The sequence below is a fragment of the Xiphias gladius genome, chromosome 21, assembly GCF_016859285.1.
Source record: "Xiphias gladius isolate SHS-SW01 ecotype Sanya breed wild chromosome 21, ASM1685928v1, whole genome shotgun sequence".
Taxonomy (NCBI): domain Eukaryota; kingdom Metazoa; phylum Chordata; class Actinopteri; order Istiophoriformes; family Xiphiidae; genus Xiphias; species Xiphias gladius.
The window spans coordinates 2987223-3006033 of record NC_053420.1 but is presented as its reverse complement, the minus strand read 5'-3'; the positions used below and the strand labels follow the sequence as shown (position 1 = coordinate 3006033).

At 44.2% G+C, this 18811-nt stretch overlaps 1 protein-coding gene across 1 annotated transcript; it reads right to left on the bottom strand.

The window, feature by feature from the left end:
- Window positions 1-14722: 14722 nt before the first annotated feature.
- tmem74b (transmembrane protein 74B) lies at window positions 14723-18565 on the bottom strand. The gene is made up of 2 exons (XM_040158912.1): window positions 18338-18565; window positions 14723-15361 (listed from the first exon to the last, which is right to left on the bottom strand). Exons 1-2 carry the CDS (start codon window positions 18563-18565, stop codon window positions 14723-14725), a joined length of 867 nt encoding a protein of 288 aa, XP_040014846.1.
- Between the last annotated feature and the right edge of the window lie 246 nt (window positions 18566-18811).

Genomic DNA, 18811 nt, shown 5'->3' with positions numbered 1-18811 from the left:
ATTACGACCCGATGGTGTAATAAATTATAATATATCACCTATATGACCACAGACAATCTGTTTCACTCCTCTGGGAGGTAACTGAGAGGCAGAAGATGGTGAGATGAAGAGTCGAGTGGGAGCGACGGGGATGTACATGACGGTCTGAAAATCAAACACAGCACTTCATTAGCAGTTCTGACAGAGTTATGCTAACCTCGTGTGTGTGTGTGTGTGTGTGTGTAGGAGCTGGGAGAAAAAAAAAAAAAACTTGTCTGTTACTTTACTTACTTTCAGCAAGTGCTTGCAACTAATTTTTCCTCTCTGGGTTGAGAGAGGAGCCATTTTGCCTTGCGGGAAACCATATTCTGCAGCAGCCCATGAGTCATCCTGACTGGATTTCTCTGACGCAAGGCCAACCACGCTTATTAAAGAAAAACAGTAGAGAGGGGACATAATGAACGAGAGGATGAGCAACAGGGAGGTAAAACGAGGGAAGTTGATTAAACCCGGAGGGAGGAGGAGGAAAAACAAAGGACAGCATGCAGGCGATTGGTTCAAATCCAAATCGGCCAAAGGACTGACGACGATAATAATGAGAGAAAGACAGAGGGGAGAGACACAGAAATACTAAAAAAAAAAAAAAGTTGTGGGCTATAACGCTGAAGAAGAATAGGGGGGAAAAGCCAGGATCTAAAAATATCAAAATAATAAACACAGCAGGGACAATCACAGACGTGTGAAGTTGATCTTACGCATGCGCTTTACCTACCTGAGGGAGAAGCTACTCAGATCCACAGGCGTCTGGTAGGTCATTGGTAAGACGCAGTATAAGTCAACTACAACTGCATTTCAGGCAAGAAACATCCAATCACAGCGCTTAAAATTCTCTTACATGCGTCGCTAACTGAGGGTGGAGGCTAAAGACTGTGTTGATGAGAAAAACGGATTTTACAATCTGCAGCTTAAATCAATTCAGTTTTGGATTCTGAGTTTTTTTTATTTGGATGAACCCAGCAAAGTGTGACACCGTCGTTTGTTCCTAAATGGGCCTCCTCTCCAAACATCGGGGTGATCTACAAGCGGTGGGCAGGTACAGGTCTTGCCCCCCCCCAGAAACGTCACCGATGTAGGACCTGACCCTGAAGCCTCCTCCGGACCGGATGATTAGACCAACCCTCACCACCAGCTGCGGATACAGAGGTTTTTCTCCCCCCTGAACCAGTTTAAACGCAGACTAGGGTTCACCTGAATCTAAGAGGGAAACGAGCGGAGAGCACACTGGATTAAAAACAACAGCAGATCAGAAATTTTTATTGGTCACGTTGACAAAAAAAACCAAAAAAACATACGTAAAAATCAGAGTCATTTTACATACAGTATACATCTCCTCAGATCGCACAGGAACAAGGCATCAGACCTTGACAGCGTCACACACACTAACAACATGCAGATTCGCTGGCCTCCTCCACGAGGCAGCGTTTTCTTGAACGACGAGTGGCGACCGAAGACAAGGGACGGGCCCACATCTCCACAAATGTTGACACGGACGTATTCATATTGGTCTGATCGCCATCGACGGTGGGAAAGCGTGTCTTCCGTTCATTTACTGCACATTTAAGACTCCCTGCCTTCGTCATCATCTGATTTTTCCGACGAGGGGGTTTTTAAGAGGAAAGTTTATCTCGGCTCTTGAGCGAGATCTTAGGGATCCGTGAAAAGGTAACGGATAACTGTCAACAGAGAAGACACAGATGAGATGATGACGTGGTGTCGTTTTAACAACTAACTGTGCTCTTCTCACCGTCTGGCAAACCAGGAGTCTGTGCAGCCGTTTCAATTAGACTTTGATTGTTTTGGGGGGTTTTTTTGGGGTTTTTTTTTAATCAGGAGGAAAAACAGTTCAAGTTCAATACATTTTGAACAGAATATTCATCATTGGCTGAAATGCAAAAAAACTAAAACGGAAGTTGCTCTTCACTCTTTGACCTTGTAATGATGACAGATATTTAAACTCTTGAGAAGATCCAAAAGTACAAATCAAGTAAAGTCATCCTTAAAACATGGCTTGGACAAAAGATCATTCCCATTTGATCTTCTGCACCAATTCTGTAGGGAAAGGGTTCAACATTTTTGTTCTGGAGTAAAAGTCGTATTCGCATTATGGCAGGAAAACGGCTTTTGTGCGCACCTCCCAGCAGAATCCGCGTCGCTGCTCCGATTCTGCCGAGGGCTCCCCCAAACAACAGAGGGAGGTCAAATCGCCAGGAGGCCTGGGGCTGCACGAGACCCGTGTTTTTTCCCACTGTAATGCGAACACGCCCGAACCGGATCAACCAGATCAACTGCGAAAAAGGTTCCCTCGTCCAGTTTGGCAGCGGATCTGGTCACAGGGTGAGTACAGAAAATAAAAGACTCGTTGTTTACAAGCTTTCAGCAAAAAGACTCGTACTACAAGGATTTTTGCCCGGATTTCATGTCTCAAACATCTGAATTTCAGGGGAGACCGTCAAGAGAAAAATGCAAAAAAAAAAAAAAAGAGCTGCTCATTTGCTTGTCAAATTATATTAAAACCCCCGTCTGCTTTGTAACAGTCTAGAGACCCTGGTTTTCACTCAGGTTAAAGGGATGTGTAACTTTTCTACATTAATATTACGATGGTCGTTGTAGTTTAGGTCAAATATCTACAGATACACTGATTTCCTTACAACAACTCTGCGGTCGATTAAACATTTCCACCAGCTAAGAGAATAACGAATGTAGAAAACCACTTTAAAATCATGTGATATATCCCTTTAATGTTCATCATGCCATTTGTTCTGTGCTAAGTGTTACTTTCATTGTCATACATTGATTGAAAAAGATTCACATCTTTGATTCACAAACAGACACACGTCTTTCTCAGGCCACATAATATATATATATATTTTTTTTTTCATTCTTTTCATACATTTCACAGACTTTAATAAGAACCGTTTCATTCTGGTTTCTTACAGCGATATTTCACCTGGACAGAATAGCTGCACGTTTTTTTTACACTTTACATTTGAATTCGTGACGAGTCAGCTGTTAGCGGAGGCTAACCCGCGGCTTCTGTCACTGTCCCTTCCTTGCTTTTATTTTGAAGGCTGAAATGCAACGTTACTGCGAACACACGAAGGACACGGAGCAGCGTGACCTCAAACGGGTCGCGTCTTTATCGTTAAAGGAGGGACAGTAGGTTTACTTATGCACCGCGACACAGGAGCAGGCGCTAATGATGGTAATAGGTATTTTTAACAAATTAAAGGGGCGATAAGTCAGTTTATAATATTTCATACAGCAACCTAACCATAATACAGGTTGAGTTGAACAGTGGCGACCGGCCTAAATCAGACGTGCCGGGCTTGAGATGATTACTGAAGGTGTCCCCAAACAACTCAGATCGCAGTAGCGCTGCAGCAATTGGTTGGTTCACCTGTTACCAGAAAACCCCCCGATTTCTGCGCTGTTGCAGTTCCTCAAGGCTTTTGATTACCGTCATAACCCTGGTCTCCTTTGAAAGGTAACTCTTCAAATTTTGCAACAGATGTTTCAGAATGAGGTCGAAAGACACTGAACTAAAGTGACAGAGGCAAAAATCATGGTAGGAAGCCGAAATACCAGCTACTCTCTGGCTACAGTTTGCTGGTTTTCTTCGTCATGCATGAGACTAAGCTGAACGTCTTTAGGTTTCAGGCTGTTCCGACAAAACAAGCAAATTGGAGAAACCCCCCCGTGAGCTCAGAAATCGGGGATGGCATTTTTTTTCCACAATTTTTAAACATCTTATAGACCGAGCGACTGATTCGGACAATAGTTGCTCGGTTAACTGATGAGGAAAAGAAGCACTGGTGGCATGCCCTGAATGGTGGGCTATCCGTTTTAGGGTTGAACGCCGGGAATTGAGATTCTGGCATTTCCCAGGAATTCTTGCCAAAATCTGATCCTGTTCCCCTGGAAAAAAATACCTGTGGGAACCCAGGATTTTTCGCATGTGTGCTTGTGTCTCTGTTTGTTTGTAGACCTGAAACAAACACGGCTTCTCCCAAACCTCATTGTGTGTGTGTTTCCATTCACCCGTTGTTGTGCAAATTTTTCAATTTACCGGTGGGCATTGCGTCATTACCGCATAATCTAATGAATATGCAAGAATAACCTGGAAATTATCCCCGGAAATTACGGGGAAAAGGTGAAATGGTAATCACACGAAATCCTTCAACCCTGATCCTGTTTCAGTTGGGGGGGCTTTCGTTCCACGATGTGTGGCTGGAAAACTGTGTCAGAGACTTGAGGAGGGAAAAGTTCTGTATGTGCTGTTACGTTTGGTCAATTAAGGTTTCAGATTAAAACAAGTTCAGGACTGTAAGAAGCCTGCTGCCTGCTAGTAACATGCCTGCTTTAGCCCCCCTGAAAGAACCCACTCCCCCCCGTGTGAAATATCGCTTTATCTCGTTAAATATACATCTATCAACTCTGTACGTTCAAGACAGAGTAAAAAAAAAAAAGAACGGGAGTGTTAATACAACAGTGTTTCCACCGAAAACACGTGGCTGTTTACACCAAACTGTTTCACATGTGAACGACAGGTGTCGTGATATTGCGTGACGCCGCTGCGATGGCGCCACCTCCTGCATCGCGGCATTAATTTGTACATTCATTGAGTCTCTGAGTAAAATGCTACTGCTGTGTGTTACACTTGTGCATATTATACTGTATCTGTAAATAAAGGGAAGCGTCCGGCTCCAGCCCGTGAGGAGGAAAGACCGTCAGTCGGGCCGTGTTTAGTCCGCTCTTTGTGTGAGTTGAGCAAAACAGGAGGATTTGTCAAGTGGTTCTTCTGGTTATTTTCCTCCATTTTCTGTCTGCTGTGGCTTGTTTAATGCTTTGTTTTCACCAGGAGCTTGTTGTCACTGCTCTGGCAACCTGAAGCAGCAGGAGGTGTAGTGATTAATGAGTTTACGCTCGGGGTCAGCACCCTGCACTCTGCCGAAGTGTCCTTGAGTCGAGCGCTGAATCCCGAGCGGCTGCGGGAGCACTGTGCCGCGGCGGACCTCTGACCTCCGACCCCTCGGTGTGGAGAAGTGGGGAGGGAGGAGGAGGAGGGTTTTTTCGCCCGTGAAGGGGGACGCTCGTTACATGAGCAAGACAGGAGCGCAGATTGCCCTGCGGAGCGCGTTAGAGCGCTGATGTAGGTTTTTAACTACACATTCGCGTGCGGCCCCGCACATTCCTTTTTGGACAGCGGTCGGCGTCCTCGGAAATTAACCCTCAACATCCGCAAGACGCAGTTTGGCTTTATCGCGGTAAAAAATTAACATTGGTCCATATTGTGTTTCCATTCACCGTGCAAAATCAAAAAGTTCTGCACAAAAGCAAGGGGCTGCAATTAATAATTAATAACATACAAAATGAGAAAAAACAAAAAATTCCTTTTACACTAATTCGTTTTTTTTTTTTCTAACTTTTCTCAAATTGTTGCTTTTTTATTGTGAAAAAAACTGGGTAGTTTTAACTCTCTCGGCCTCAATCTGAGAAGAGAAATCCCCCTTGTTTAGCTGAACCACCTGCAACTCATAAACGTGTTTTCCTTTACCCTAAAGGAAAACAAGCCAAGAAATAAAGGGGCTGGTAACCACAGCGCTAGCGGATCTACGTCACAGCGCACGCGGGCAAGTGTGTGAACAATGAGCATCGTGCGGCAGCCTTTGCTTTTTAATTTGGGGACTTTTAGGAATGTCGGTGGTTCGTAGAGGCGTTTACCAGAATCGCATGCAGGTGATGCTTCTCCTGTATTTTATAGACAATCATTTTAAGGTAAAAGTGGCAGACACATATCCACTCAAGTTAAGTTATTTAAAAGCTCATCATCAGATGTGTAGCTAAGATAACTTTGGGAACTGACTACTATGTCTCCTACTGTGGCAACCAAATGATAAGAGAATATAAATCATAAACTGAGGTTTTATGCATGAGCGTAGAGGGGCTATTGGGCTGCTTCATCCTCGTTCTGACTACTCAGCTAAATTTTGCCTTTGGCCTGGTGCAGATGAGAGCGTTGGTTCTTGGAGGACTTCCACCTGGAGACGAGTTGTACTCAAAACCTCTCGTTCATTCCCACAAGGACTGTGTCCTCTGTCCCGTCCTCACAAGGACTTTCCATGACATCCGAGAACCGCTCTACCGACAACCCTCGGTATAAATAGACTATTTCTATGGTAACTGAGCCGTCACGCCGCCGACAGAATAAAGATTGATTTTCTCCGTGTCTCTGGCCAAGGTGCCCGTGTTCGGTCTTGACATTCAAAGGCGTCACAGAGGAACAGAAACGTGGTTTTGCCTCAGACTCGCATGTCCCTCCTCTGGCTTCTTCTGTTCGGATTTCTAGCAAACATCCATCCATGTATTTAATTGTCTATTCGTCCATGCTGACCTTGTGTGGGAGTTAAGGAGTGGAAGTTTGGACCTGAACACTTGCTCTTTGTTACCTCCTCTCCCTCTCACCCACCCCCTCTCTGTCTTTACTGATTCCGGTGACATATTCACGAGCCGAACAGTTCACCTTCTGTCTGGTGATGGAAATAAATGCAAGCGCATGACACGACGGGATCAGTAGCAGACAAGGCCGTGGTATGGCGAAAAAATCAGGTTGTTCAGTTTTCATCGACAAAACGTAGAATTTCAGAAGAGTATTTTCTTACTAACAACTAGTGGTGCAGAGACAGTTTTGTTTTACTTGACCAGGTTTTTGCGATATTCAAGATCTCTGACTCTTACACAATAAAATGAAAGGGAATGGAATATCATTAAACAGGACCCGTCAAAAAACGTCGATGTGTTCTGTGTGAACCAACCCTTTAATCCGACCTTCTAAACTCTTCTTTTTTGCCCTTTTTATTTCTATGGAACATTTTAAAGCCTTGTAAAACATCATATTTTGCAGGTGAACAGATGCAGGTGTTTTTCCAGCAGGTAGCTAAATAATGTACGAATAAACTTGACTTGCCTTGAAGCGGCGTTTTTTTAAGATGACATTTTCCAGGCCTATGATGATGATGTAGCAAAACAAAATGAGAATGTGAGAAATTAAAGAGCGAGTCTACATGACCAAATAATGTTAGCGGAGAATTTTCTGTGATGCTTAAACCCGGAAATGACATCGTACTCATCACGACAGACAAAAAGGACCAACCAGAGATATCGTCTTTTTTATTGCACAGGTTCTTCTTCCTTATCAAAACCTGGTGCCTACATTACCCACAACGCAACTCAACCATCGGCAGTTTGGGCGTGGAACGCTGCATTTCACGCCCGAAATGCTCGTATTTACAGTTCCAACGATACGACGTGAACGCAGCGTTGTGCTAGGAGCGGCTAATGCAGCCCGGAGCCTCTCGCCCGCAGCGGAGATGAGGAGCAGGCTACAGAGGTCTGACAGGGTCACTTCTTCCACAACCCCGGAGTTTCCTTCTTTTCAAACCGGTGGGCTTCAGCCCCAACTGACGTGACATCTGTGGAAGACATTTATCTGACTTCACACAGCCCAATCTGGAGCCACAAAGGGCTTCATACTGCTCTTCCACATGTGCAGGGGCACTCTCCTGCACTCTGATGTGTAAAATCGGCAGAGTTCCCCTTTAAGAGCGCGGTTTTTACACAAAAGCAATCTACAATCTTTCTGTTTCCTCTCGACCTGATTCCATCCATCCATGAAACTATTCTGACTCCAAAAACCCTTTCAAGCCTCTTCTCTTCCAGCTCTGTGCGTCCGACCTGTGTGAGGCGAACCAGCGTCAACAATCGTTCCCTCTATCACGTTGTGTCTCTGCTGCCGCGTCGCTTGCCACACTAATGAGGACCTGCAGGTTGGAGCCGACCGACTCCCCCCTGGACGACGGTGCCAGCGTTGGGGGGCCTTTTTTCATGCTCGTCGAGACCTTGAGCTGAGTCGTGTCTGTCTGTTTATTCGGGCCTTTTCATTCCGGCCACCTGCAGGCGAGTGGCGAAACCTCGGTGCGTCGTTCAAAGTATTTCGCTCCATGCAGAGTCACTCCTCGTCTTCCCCCGCGAGCTGAAAATCCAGCTCTTCAAGAATCGCCTCACGTCATCCGGCAACTCCGCTGCGTCCTCTCGCCTCTCCCACGTCTTTTTTCCTCCTTCACTCACTCTGCTTCCCTTTCTCACAAAGACCTCCTCTGCCTCTGTTAACCTCTAAATCTGTTTCTTTTTCCCAACACATCTCTCCCACACAGTCATGCTGGAAACCCCAGGAGCAGTTTGACTTTTGCAGCTGTTCCTTTTGGTGCTAAGCTGCTTAAAGCTTGATGTACTGTATATGAATGACGAGACGTAGCAACGCACTCCGTTGCAGACGTTTTCTGTGTGTATAACTGCTGAATGTATCAGCAGGATCTTTGTGCTCAAACCATCAAGCATGGACGTAGTGCTCGCAGGTTTTTAAAGGGACAGTCTGAAGCTTGATTGGGTCAGTTTGGATATGTTGGGTCAGAAAATCCAAATTTGCGTAAAGTGAATTAAACTTCGGTGGAGCTGAGGTGGAGCAAGCGAGCAACCACAGCTGGGTGCCGGAGCCAGAAACATCTGTAAGTCGCATGATGTTGCACCGAACGCAGCCCTCGTTTAGCTTCAAATTCAGCATCAGCTTGACCCAATATGACGTAGTGAGCAAAGCCGACAAGAACAGACTTTAGAACGTGTAACCATTCATATTAAAAGATATGAAGCCGAGAGATCAAATCACATCTGACTGAGACGAGGATTTTTTTTGTGCTCTTGGTTATTTTTACTTTATTTTATTTATTATTAGTGTCAGCAGCTTATAGTTTAGGGGACCGACCCACAGCCCGCGCCGACTGGTGGCAGTAATGCGCCATTCTGTCGTTTGCCAACCAATAAAACACTCTGACAGGAAGACGTGAGCGAAGCCACGCTGATTGAAGACAGAAGCATCTGAGGAGCAGTATGCGGAAATATTTTTGGTTCTACACGGTAGATGGTGAAAAAAATTACAATCAAAGATGAGGCCGCTGGTCGACTTTCGACGAATCCGAGGACTAACCTGAAGCCACCGCAAGTGCATCACGTTATCTATCCCGGGCTGCAGGATAGGTCATAAGCCCCACCCCCTCCATGTTAGCGGACGGGACATGGGCCAAACTAAAAAATGAAATTGTCGAGTAAAATTTTCCTACGATGGTTTCTGTCATTTTAGGTATTTCTTCTCACGCTGATGTACGTTCAGGTGTTCATTTTTCTGACAAGTTTGGTTCTAATTAGTTATTTGAGGCTATAAAAAGGGGGTGTTTCGTCATGATTGACAGCTGTGTGTGTGTGTGTGTGTGTGTGTGTGTGTGAGTGTGTGTGAGTGTGAGTGCGAGAGAGTCTCGGTACCGTGGTTCGACCGACCACCCATCACTACTGCGCACACTCTGGCACCAGCGCAAGATGGCGGCGCCCGTATCCGGACATTTTGGCTTCATTTTTGTACAGTTGGGAGGAAGCAGAGGCGCGTCGTCCATCTTTATATACGGTCATCGGTGAGTAGTTTTTGAAAAAGCGTCGGCGCAACTAACGACAGTTTCATCTTTGAAAGGTCCCCAAACTCAGATTACAAAAACACATTGTTCTTCCGCTCACCCCCAGTGACACATATCCATCTACCCATCAGGTGTTGGTTTTCTGTGCAGAGGTTTCGAGAGGTTCACCAGCGACACGTCGATTATCACCCGACTGCCACAGAGGTGAATGGAATCTGGGATTTGTTACTCCGCTAATGAAGAGCAGAGTACGTCAGTTCCGGTGGATGGACGCACCCGGCGCGACTTCTTAACCAGGGCAACAACTGGCCCGACTCTGACAGAGCTTTAAGAGTTGCCTCAGCCTCGCCGCTTCACTCGTGTGTAACAGGATCAACTTGTTGGTCAAAAAAAATAAAAAAAATCCCACCACTTTCTCCAACTTCCTGCGACAGCTGGATCTTTTTACCAATGGTCCAGTCCGGACAAATGCCCGAGACGGCTCTTTCCTTACTCAAGGACACAGCAGCAGAGACGGACTGTGGCAGGGATCGAGCCTGTGACTGTCCACTAACATCACAACGTTAACCTGCTGCACCAGAGATTAGAGAACAATGCTGACCAATAAAATACATTTAAGTTCCTCATTATATATTTTTTAAATCTTTAACAGACAGTTTGTCAAGTTGTCAGTTGTTTTTAAACACTATCACCAACAACTGAATTCATGGTGAAATCCAATTATTTCATTTACTGCAGGATAATTTGGTGAACGCTTGTTGTGCCACTTTTCCTTTTTAATAATCAATCATCGTATAATGTACTGGTTGCATTCTATCTGCTGTATATGTACTAGAGCTGCAACGATTAGGTGATCGACAAAAAATTGATTTCACAACCAATTTGATAATCAATTTACTGTTTTGGTCATCTTTAAAGCAAAACACCAAACATCTGGGTAAGTGTGATGCTTATCTTTGTTATACTGGATAGTGAACTAAATGTCTTTTGGGTTTTGATTGCTAAAAGAAATAAAACAAACAATTTGAAAAAATGATAACAGGTATTTGTCGGTATTTTCTGACAAAAAAACGATTAAATGATCAAATAACAATGGCAATCAATTAGTTGGTTTACAGGAAATGAATCGGCAACTACTTTCAGAATTATCATTTTTAAGCAAAAAAAAAAAAAACAAACTGGAAAAATGAACTGGTTCCAGTTGCCAAAATGGGTCTATTTGCTGGTTTTCTTTGTTTGCCATATTATTAAACTAAAAAATACTAATGATCAAAACAAATTATTATAAGTATGTCAACTTGGGCTTTGGGATTTAAAAAACATTTTTTTTAACACTTTATGGCCCAAAGAATGAATCTACAATGAGAAAAATCACTAGTTGCAGCCCGGGGTCAATCGACTGCGGAAATAATTGGAAGCGCAGCTCTAATATCTATAGACCATTAAATTCTGTTGTTTGTCATGAAATGAATCTGAATGTCGAATATTGTTCAACGGGTATTCAACTGTTCAACTTCCCCTGACAGAGTTGGGTTTCGTTTGCTTTCGTTCCTGCTGAGGTTAATAAGCTGCTAACCGAAAGAAACTGGTCCGGCTGTGACGAGGTTTTCAAATTTTGCATGCCTGCGTTGCGTATTTGGTTTCTGAGCGTTAGCTTTTGCTGGTCCTCTACATCCGACACGTCTACATGTAGTATTTACAGTATATTTCTACTGGGAAATTAAAATGTTATTTTCATAATTTCAATAAACAGCTTGAGATCAGCACGTCCGTGTGTGTGTGTGTGTGTGTATTAAGTTAGACTCGAGATGTCCACATGAGTGCTGAGCCACAAACTGACTTTTGAGGACGTGTGTGTGTGTGTGCGTGTGTGTGTGTGTGTGTGTGTGTATAGCTACATTACCCTTGGCTAATTGGCTCACTATACAGACCTTAACACATTAGCATAATAGTATTTGCTTGTACACAATTTACAGTGTCTGTGTTAACTCATTAAGGCATATTGTATCCTTACATGACATAAATAACATCTTTTTACATATAATACAAATAAGTAGGCGCAGTGTCATTAAAGGTTCCTTCCAGTGAAAACCAGCTTCTTCTCCAGATTAAGAGCTGCAGTCAGATAGAAAAAGGACTCAGAGGACACCTTGATCTTTCTTTTCTTTAAATGAAGAAATCACTATCTTTCTGTTAACAGCCCAGTTATTCATTACTTTCTTTGTGGATTTTATGGCGTTTCTGGTTTCAGATTCACTTAACCGCTCAATTAATTGAAACCAGAAAGGCAGCGCCGCCGAAATTGTGAAGTTTTCCTACCACAGCAGCGACTGGCGCCTAGAACGGGCTAGTTTTACGTTCCACTGGGGACCTTTGAGTGTCAGATAAATATGACCATCGATTCGTATTTTCAAGTTTGGGAGAAGGAGCCGCATTTAGTGGATATATACTCGCAGCATGATACAAAGATCCACTCTCTGATACTGTGGAAAGTGATGCTAGCAGAAACTGTTGATTAGTAAACATGAGGCAACAGCTTCGGGTGATGCAGCAGGAGACACTGGATATGTGACTCAATACTCTGGAGGGTTCGGTGGTTGTTACTTCGCTGCAGTGTTGGGTTCACTGAGAGCAACACTTCATGTTTTGAAAATTGTTCATGTATCGGACTTCAGCCACCGGCAGTGAAAATGTTAAATAAGTGAGAGACTGGTGAGGAGCTGACTTTCACGCCTTCGCTTCACAGATTTCCTTTCTTAGTTTTTGTCACTTGAAGAAATGACACGTCTCCTCTAGCTGTCTCAGAATCACCTTCAAAAACATGCGTGAGCCGAACTAGATTTCTCCAAAATCGGTTTATCTTGATGAAGGCATTCCCGGCATGAAAACGCAGTCCATTTTTTCCCCTTCATCTACTTTTCAATGTGATGAAACCGAATCGATTTGAAACCGGCGACTTTTTCACCCCACGTGTTGGTGAGGGGGAAAAAATACACGCAAAGGGCTCAAAGAACAAAATGAAGAAGAGGATGAAAATGGTTGCTGACTAACCACATCAAATAAGGCGAGCGCGTCGAAGAGCTCTTGGGCTGCTGATGCCAATGTCGCCAACACTTTCTGGGTACTGCGTGTCACCCTCTCAACAGTGAGTCATTTCACTTCTGCAGCTCTCAGTCTAACACTTGCTAACCATTCCCTCCTACCTGTCTCTGCATCTACACTTCCTCGACTAAAAAAAATTGTCCTTGTTGGTGAATTAAAGCAGATTCTGCTGGTGCACGAAAAAAAAAAACAACAATCAGCCAAATACTTTAAAATGTCAAATGTTAAAGTTGCATCAAGTAGTTTTTGACCACAAAGAGGCACAAACTCTAAAAACATAACCTTACAGTGCCTCGTTGGCCCACTCACGGTGACAATTTAGAAACTTTCTCGCTAAATTTAAGACTCTTTTGACGAGTAGCAACAAATCTAGCGACTTATTGGAGAGTCACCAGTATTGCTCAGTTAATGTGCAGAGGAATATTGCTAAATGTGGTTGAGACTTTCTGGTTTAACAGTTTAAGGAAGCAGAAGACAGAAACATGAATTATCTGTCCATGTGTTCCTTTTTTTTTTTAACATAAGCACATAACAAAACCATTTTACTCCTGACAATTTATCAGTCTGGGTCAACTTATGGTTCTTTAAGTGTTACGGTCACCAGTCACTCATTTGTTCATACGTTCATGTTCAGGTATCTGGGTTTCGGTACAACGTATGAATATGACGGGCAACGCTGGGGGGAATTGAGATGTCAAGATTTAAGTCATAATATTACCAGAAAAAGTCGTAATGTCACAAGAAGTTTTACTATTTTGAGAATAAAGTGATAAATATTTTGAGATCAAACTAATCTTATGAAAATAACTTGTGATATTCCAAGAATAAAGTCATAACTTTACAAGTCCTACTGTTTTGAGATAAAACTCTTAATATTTTGAGAATAAAGTTGTGATATTATGAGAAAACGCTGTAATATTTTGAGAATAACGTCCTAATATTTTGAGATTAAATTCATACTATTATGGGGAAAAATATCTAGATTAAAGTCCTAATAATTTGAGAAGAAACGTTGCATTGAGTACCACATGGGAACTTCTCCAGCTCCCATCAACCCCACCAAATGAAACCATGTGGCTGATTCCAGCTGTGAGGCTCAGCCGTAGAGGAGAACCAAGACAATGAGCTGAAAGCTGCATAGAGCAGCGGAGTTTCACGTTGATACTCAGTGGCTCTCAGTTATTTGAATCAGCGGATAACGACGATTACTGGATAATGCTTAATGCAGGTTTAAACTGAATATCTTCTTATTCTGCTCTTTATTTTGTTTCCCGCAGGTTTCTGAGGGTGGCTGGTGTGTGGTGATACTGTTGGGTTCGTTTAAAGACTATCTGATGCTTTAATCTTCTATGCTGTTGTCCAGCCATTGTCCATTTATCGCGGATGCTGGTGGCGAGTGTGAATGTCGCACCAGAGTGAAATATTACTTTTGAAAGTGTTGCCTCAGTTTATTTGCGCGAGAGCTAGCATCACACTTTCCATCACACTTTATTTATACGGTCCGGTAGTCAAACTCCATTTCCTGTGCAATGACGGTAATGTCTACCAGATTTCCCGTGATATTCACAGCAGCGTGACAAGTCCAATATTTAGTGTCTGTGTTAAGGTTGATCTTGTGATTAGGATTTAAAATATGTCTAGAGTTAAATGTTGAACATCTGCTGTTCGTGTGATAAAGTATTAATCTTGCTCTCTGCGTTGGCGACCAACCTCCGGGTCTGTCGAACACAATGTGCTTTTTACTGTAAAACTCCGTTTCTGATTAACATACTGGGATTTACAGTGGAGTTCTCCGTACTGCCACAGGCTTACCTCTCACCTTCCAACGGATCGAGCCCTCTTTCGTTTAGTCATACATCCCTCATGATTGGTTAGAATAAATATCCCACATACTCGGTTTTTGTTCATCCCAAAATGCTGGGTTAAGACTGGATGGCTCCAGCCGAAAGCCTTGTGCTCAAGATGTGCTTCTCCGGTCAGCACAAAAAGGGGGAACCTGCACCGTTTTGCATCCCCGTTTTGCAACTGAGCGCTCACTCAGAGGAAGACAAAACCTTAAAGCCCAGCTAGTTGACTCCATGTGCAGCAGCTGAAGAGGAAGAAGAAGAAGCAGCAACAGGAGGACGCCTGCTTGTTCCTGGTTCTGATTTGGAGTCCCGGCCCGGCCCTGGTTGTGTGCTATTCCGTGTCTCTGCATGTTCCACCAAAAACTCCTCGCCGCCGTCCCCGCCCTCGCCTCCTCCCGCCTCTCCAGTCGCCAGCTGCTTCATCCTCAGGTTGATGGAGCCGTAAGTCCTCTTGGGTCGAACAAACGCCACCCTGCGTCGGTACATTTCGCCCCGGCAGATGGACACCATGAGCAGCACGGACAGGAACATCCCTCCCAGAGTCAGCAGACCCAGGCCCGCGATGATGCACTTGTCCAGATGGGAGCCCAGCTGGGCGTAGTACATCTCCAGCTTCTCCATCTGGCGGGCCGAAACCGAGTCCGGGTCGACTTTGGCCTCTCGAGGGATTGTGTAGGCGATGACCACCAGGACGATCCCGCTCACCAGGAACACCAGGGCGAAGATGAAGCCGTAGTCCGCAGAGTGGTCGTCGACGGGGTTCAACTCGGTGAAGTCCTGTCCGTCCTCCTGCCCTCCACCTCCTTCCTCCTCATCATACGACCGTGGGGAGAGCTCCTGATGCTGCTGCTGCTCCCCCTGAAAGAAGGAAAGAAAGAAAGAAAGACAGAACAACATAAGGAGAAGCGAAAGACAGAGCATGATATAAGTCAGAAAGCAAGAAAGAAAGAACACAAAGAATAAACGAGAGCAGCATATGACCAAGGATAAACACTATATTGGTGAAGAAATTGAAGACAAAGTTAAAGAAAAACAAGAATAAAAACATGAGGAAGAGATGTGAAAGCCTAAATCTTTTAGCGTCAACACTGAGTCACATTTTAAATAATTCAAGTTAGAAAACATCTGATTGAAGTGGCATCAGACCAACAGTCTGGTCCATTTCTGTGTAAGTGGCGCTTATTTTGATCATTTATAACAAAGGACAACATCAGTGTAGTGCCACATAACCATTAGAGGAAAAATAAATCATAACGGGAGTTGAAGATTCAGACAAGGGCTAAATGTGTTTCATGTTTTTCAAAGCATATAATGTTTTCTGTTAATGATTTGGCTTTGAATAATTTTGTCACTGCTTTTTTCCAGAACTTAATCTCTGATCGTGTAAACGGACTCTTTTCCCACTAAACAGTACATTTCTGATCCTGTGTGACTTTTTTTATGTGGTCCTCTATGGTGTTAAGTCTCCCCTACGTTGGAGTAAAGACTTTAGAGCTTTGGGCACAGCTTTTCAGTCACATGTAAGCTCCACGATCTGGCTCTGTCCTGTTTATCCTGTCTATCATGCTTTGTTTTACTTGGTATTCGGGACTGGCTGATATTTAGGATTTTGGAATGCTTGCAGTGCAAAGTCATGAGGAGCCCTGTTTTGTGTTTGCAGCCAAGTGTTCTTAGTGTGCAAAATGTGGCAGGGTAGAAAAAACGATTTATTGTAACTGTTGCCAGAAATGCTTTGGGATATTTTAATGCATATAGAGGTAAACCAAAGGTTCTGTAGAGTGATGTGGCCACGCATAAGTTACTGCATAGCTCAACCATAAACATTTGATATTATAGCTCAAAATAATAATACTGTTTATGATAATTCATCATAAAGCACTCTGATATGGGAGAACAGTGTGTGGGGCAGTGGAGGTAAACAGCGTCGTGGCTTTGCAGTCTAACGGGTTTCCTATTTTCTGTATCCGGACATCTGCGAATGCATATAACTACCGAAGGCTGAATTACCAACAGGGCAAAGTGGGCAACTGTTCGGGGGCCCAAGGCCCAAGGGGGCTCCGAAAGCCCCAAGTTCATCAATCTCCGCTGGTTTTGGTCATTTCATTGGGTTACAAATGTGTTTCAGTTATTTGCACCACTGAAGTACAATATCGGCTCGGGGGGAGCCTGCATTATCAGTTAACTGTCAGGCCCTGTCTTGTGGTCCTTTGGGCCCTGTGTAAAAATCTAGCTTTGTCTCGTTTTTGTTGTCCTCACGTGGAGCATACTCCTAAATCGAATGACCACAAATTAAGTGTCATGTCCAAGCACATGAATTCTGGTTGCACTGGACTTAATGGGAACTTGGGGGCAGCAAGGTACATAGTCAGAGGGCGGTATGTGGGGGCTCGCTTGGGGCCCACAACCAGTTTTGCAAGACTGGGCGGTTTCTGCACAGTTGGGCTTTTTTATCTTTAACTGGGTGGGTAAAAATAGATTTGGGTGGGTTGTTACAATTCGCACTACTTTTTGTATGATCGGGGCGGTTTGGACCTTCAAAAAGTTGGGTTATATTCCGTAAGTTTAAACTCTATGACAGACACAGAGGGAGAGTGAGGCAAAGGCACTGTGTGAGGTGAAAGGGCCCGGCGCATGCAGGCGTACGACGGGTGCGGCGGCAATTTTCGTGTCGAAACTTGGGAGTCACAACGCAGTCAAATCTGAACACGCGGAAATGATACGCATATTTATAGATCCAGTGTTATTACTTTCCGATATCATTATCTCAGATGTCCCATGCAAACAAACCACCGTAAATCCACTCAGAAATCATGGAAGAAAAGATCCTCCAGAACTTGCCCGAGAATCATCATGATCTTAAGTTTTCTTCAGTATCAAAGTAAACCATTGATAGCTGCCAGTACAGCCGAAAGTACATAGCAAACGGGAACTGTTAATATCGAATTCGTCACACTTAATTTTCAAAAATGTAAACGAATAATATGTGGACTCCATACACTCTACGGGCTCTGACTGGGCTCCTTTTTACAGTGAAAGCTGGCAACAGTCCCCAGAGCAACCACAGCCATTTAATCACGGGGGAAATAAAGGATAAACTGCATCCTATCAAATTAAATCATAATTCGTTTCTTGTCAACAGTTTAACCCACATTCATGTTTTGGTTCAGCAGTGAGAGCTAACTAGTAGCTAGCGTAGAAGGACTGCTGTTGCTGTGGTTACCGGCAGTTTAAAACCGCGCACTGATATATATACAGAAGGCGGTTGAAATGTTCCCCGGAACTAGCTGCTAGCTAGGCTAAAACAACTTTTAATCCTGACGAAAATACGAAAATGCCTCAGTGTTTGAAATCCCAGATGTGATTCACTAAAAACATCTTTTCAAAATGCACCCGTGTTGGATTAATAACGACTTAACCACCAAATTTTATTCAGACTCGCTTCCGGTGAGGTTGTCTGATTTAGCCACTAACGGCTTCGCTAGCCCCTCCGACCCCGGTCTGCGCGTCCTTGTCGAAACGTGGGCTAAGTTTGTGTAGGTTTAATCGACGGCTTCGCCCGGGGGAGAAAATTCGGTTGTGGCGGACGGTCAGAAGACATCTGTTGGATCACAAAAATACCTTTGAAGATACAACCGACTGCTGCATAACAGGTAAAAACAAACAAACAAAATGTTTCGATTTTTGCCCTAAGGTCTGCGTAGGGTAAACTGCGTGATGGAGCCCGGATTAACAGGCGGAGGGCTCGGGACGCTGTTTGTCGATTCAGGCGACCTCAGTGAAACAAATGTCGGGGATAAAACAAAAGTAGGAACCACCTACCCAAACCGAACCGACCTTGCTGTTGCCCGAAGTCGAGGGCCGACAGCCCGTCGACACAGCCGCCCCCTGCTGCCGGTGGTTTTGCTCCTCGTCCTGCTGGTAGGAGGCGTTCTCGAAGCCCCGGGCGGCGCAGCCCGCCGTGGACGATGTCCAGGGCGCTGAGACCGGCGTCGGGGACACGGACCGCCGGCACCCCCCGCCCCGCAGCTCCCGGAGCTCTACGGCGTTGAAAGAGGACTCCATCGACACCTGTTCAATGTGCTCATGTCTTCAGCATCCTCCCGATCTGCAATATACTCACTTAATAAAGGGAAAAAAAAAACAATGAGTGAAGGGAAGAGACACATGTACCGGTTTAAAAAAGTAATATCCCTTTGGGCACATGCAGTACTGTGGGTAGTGATCAATAGTAATGTCTTAACTTATACATAGCGTTTGACTTGCAAAAAATAAATAAATATGTGTTTTACTTGCTGCTAAAATGTTTTA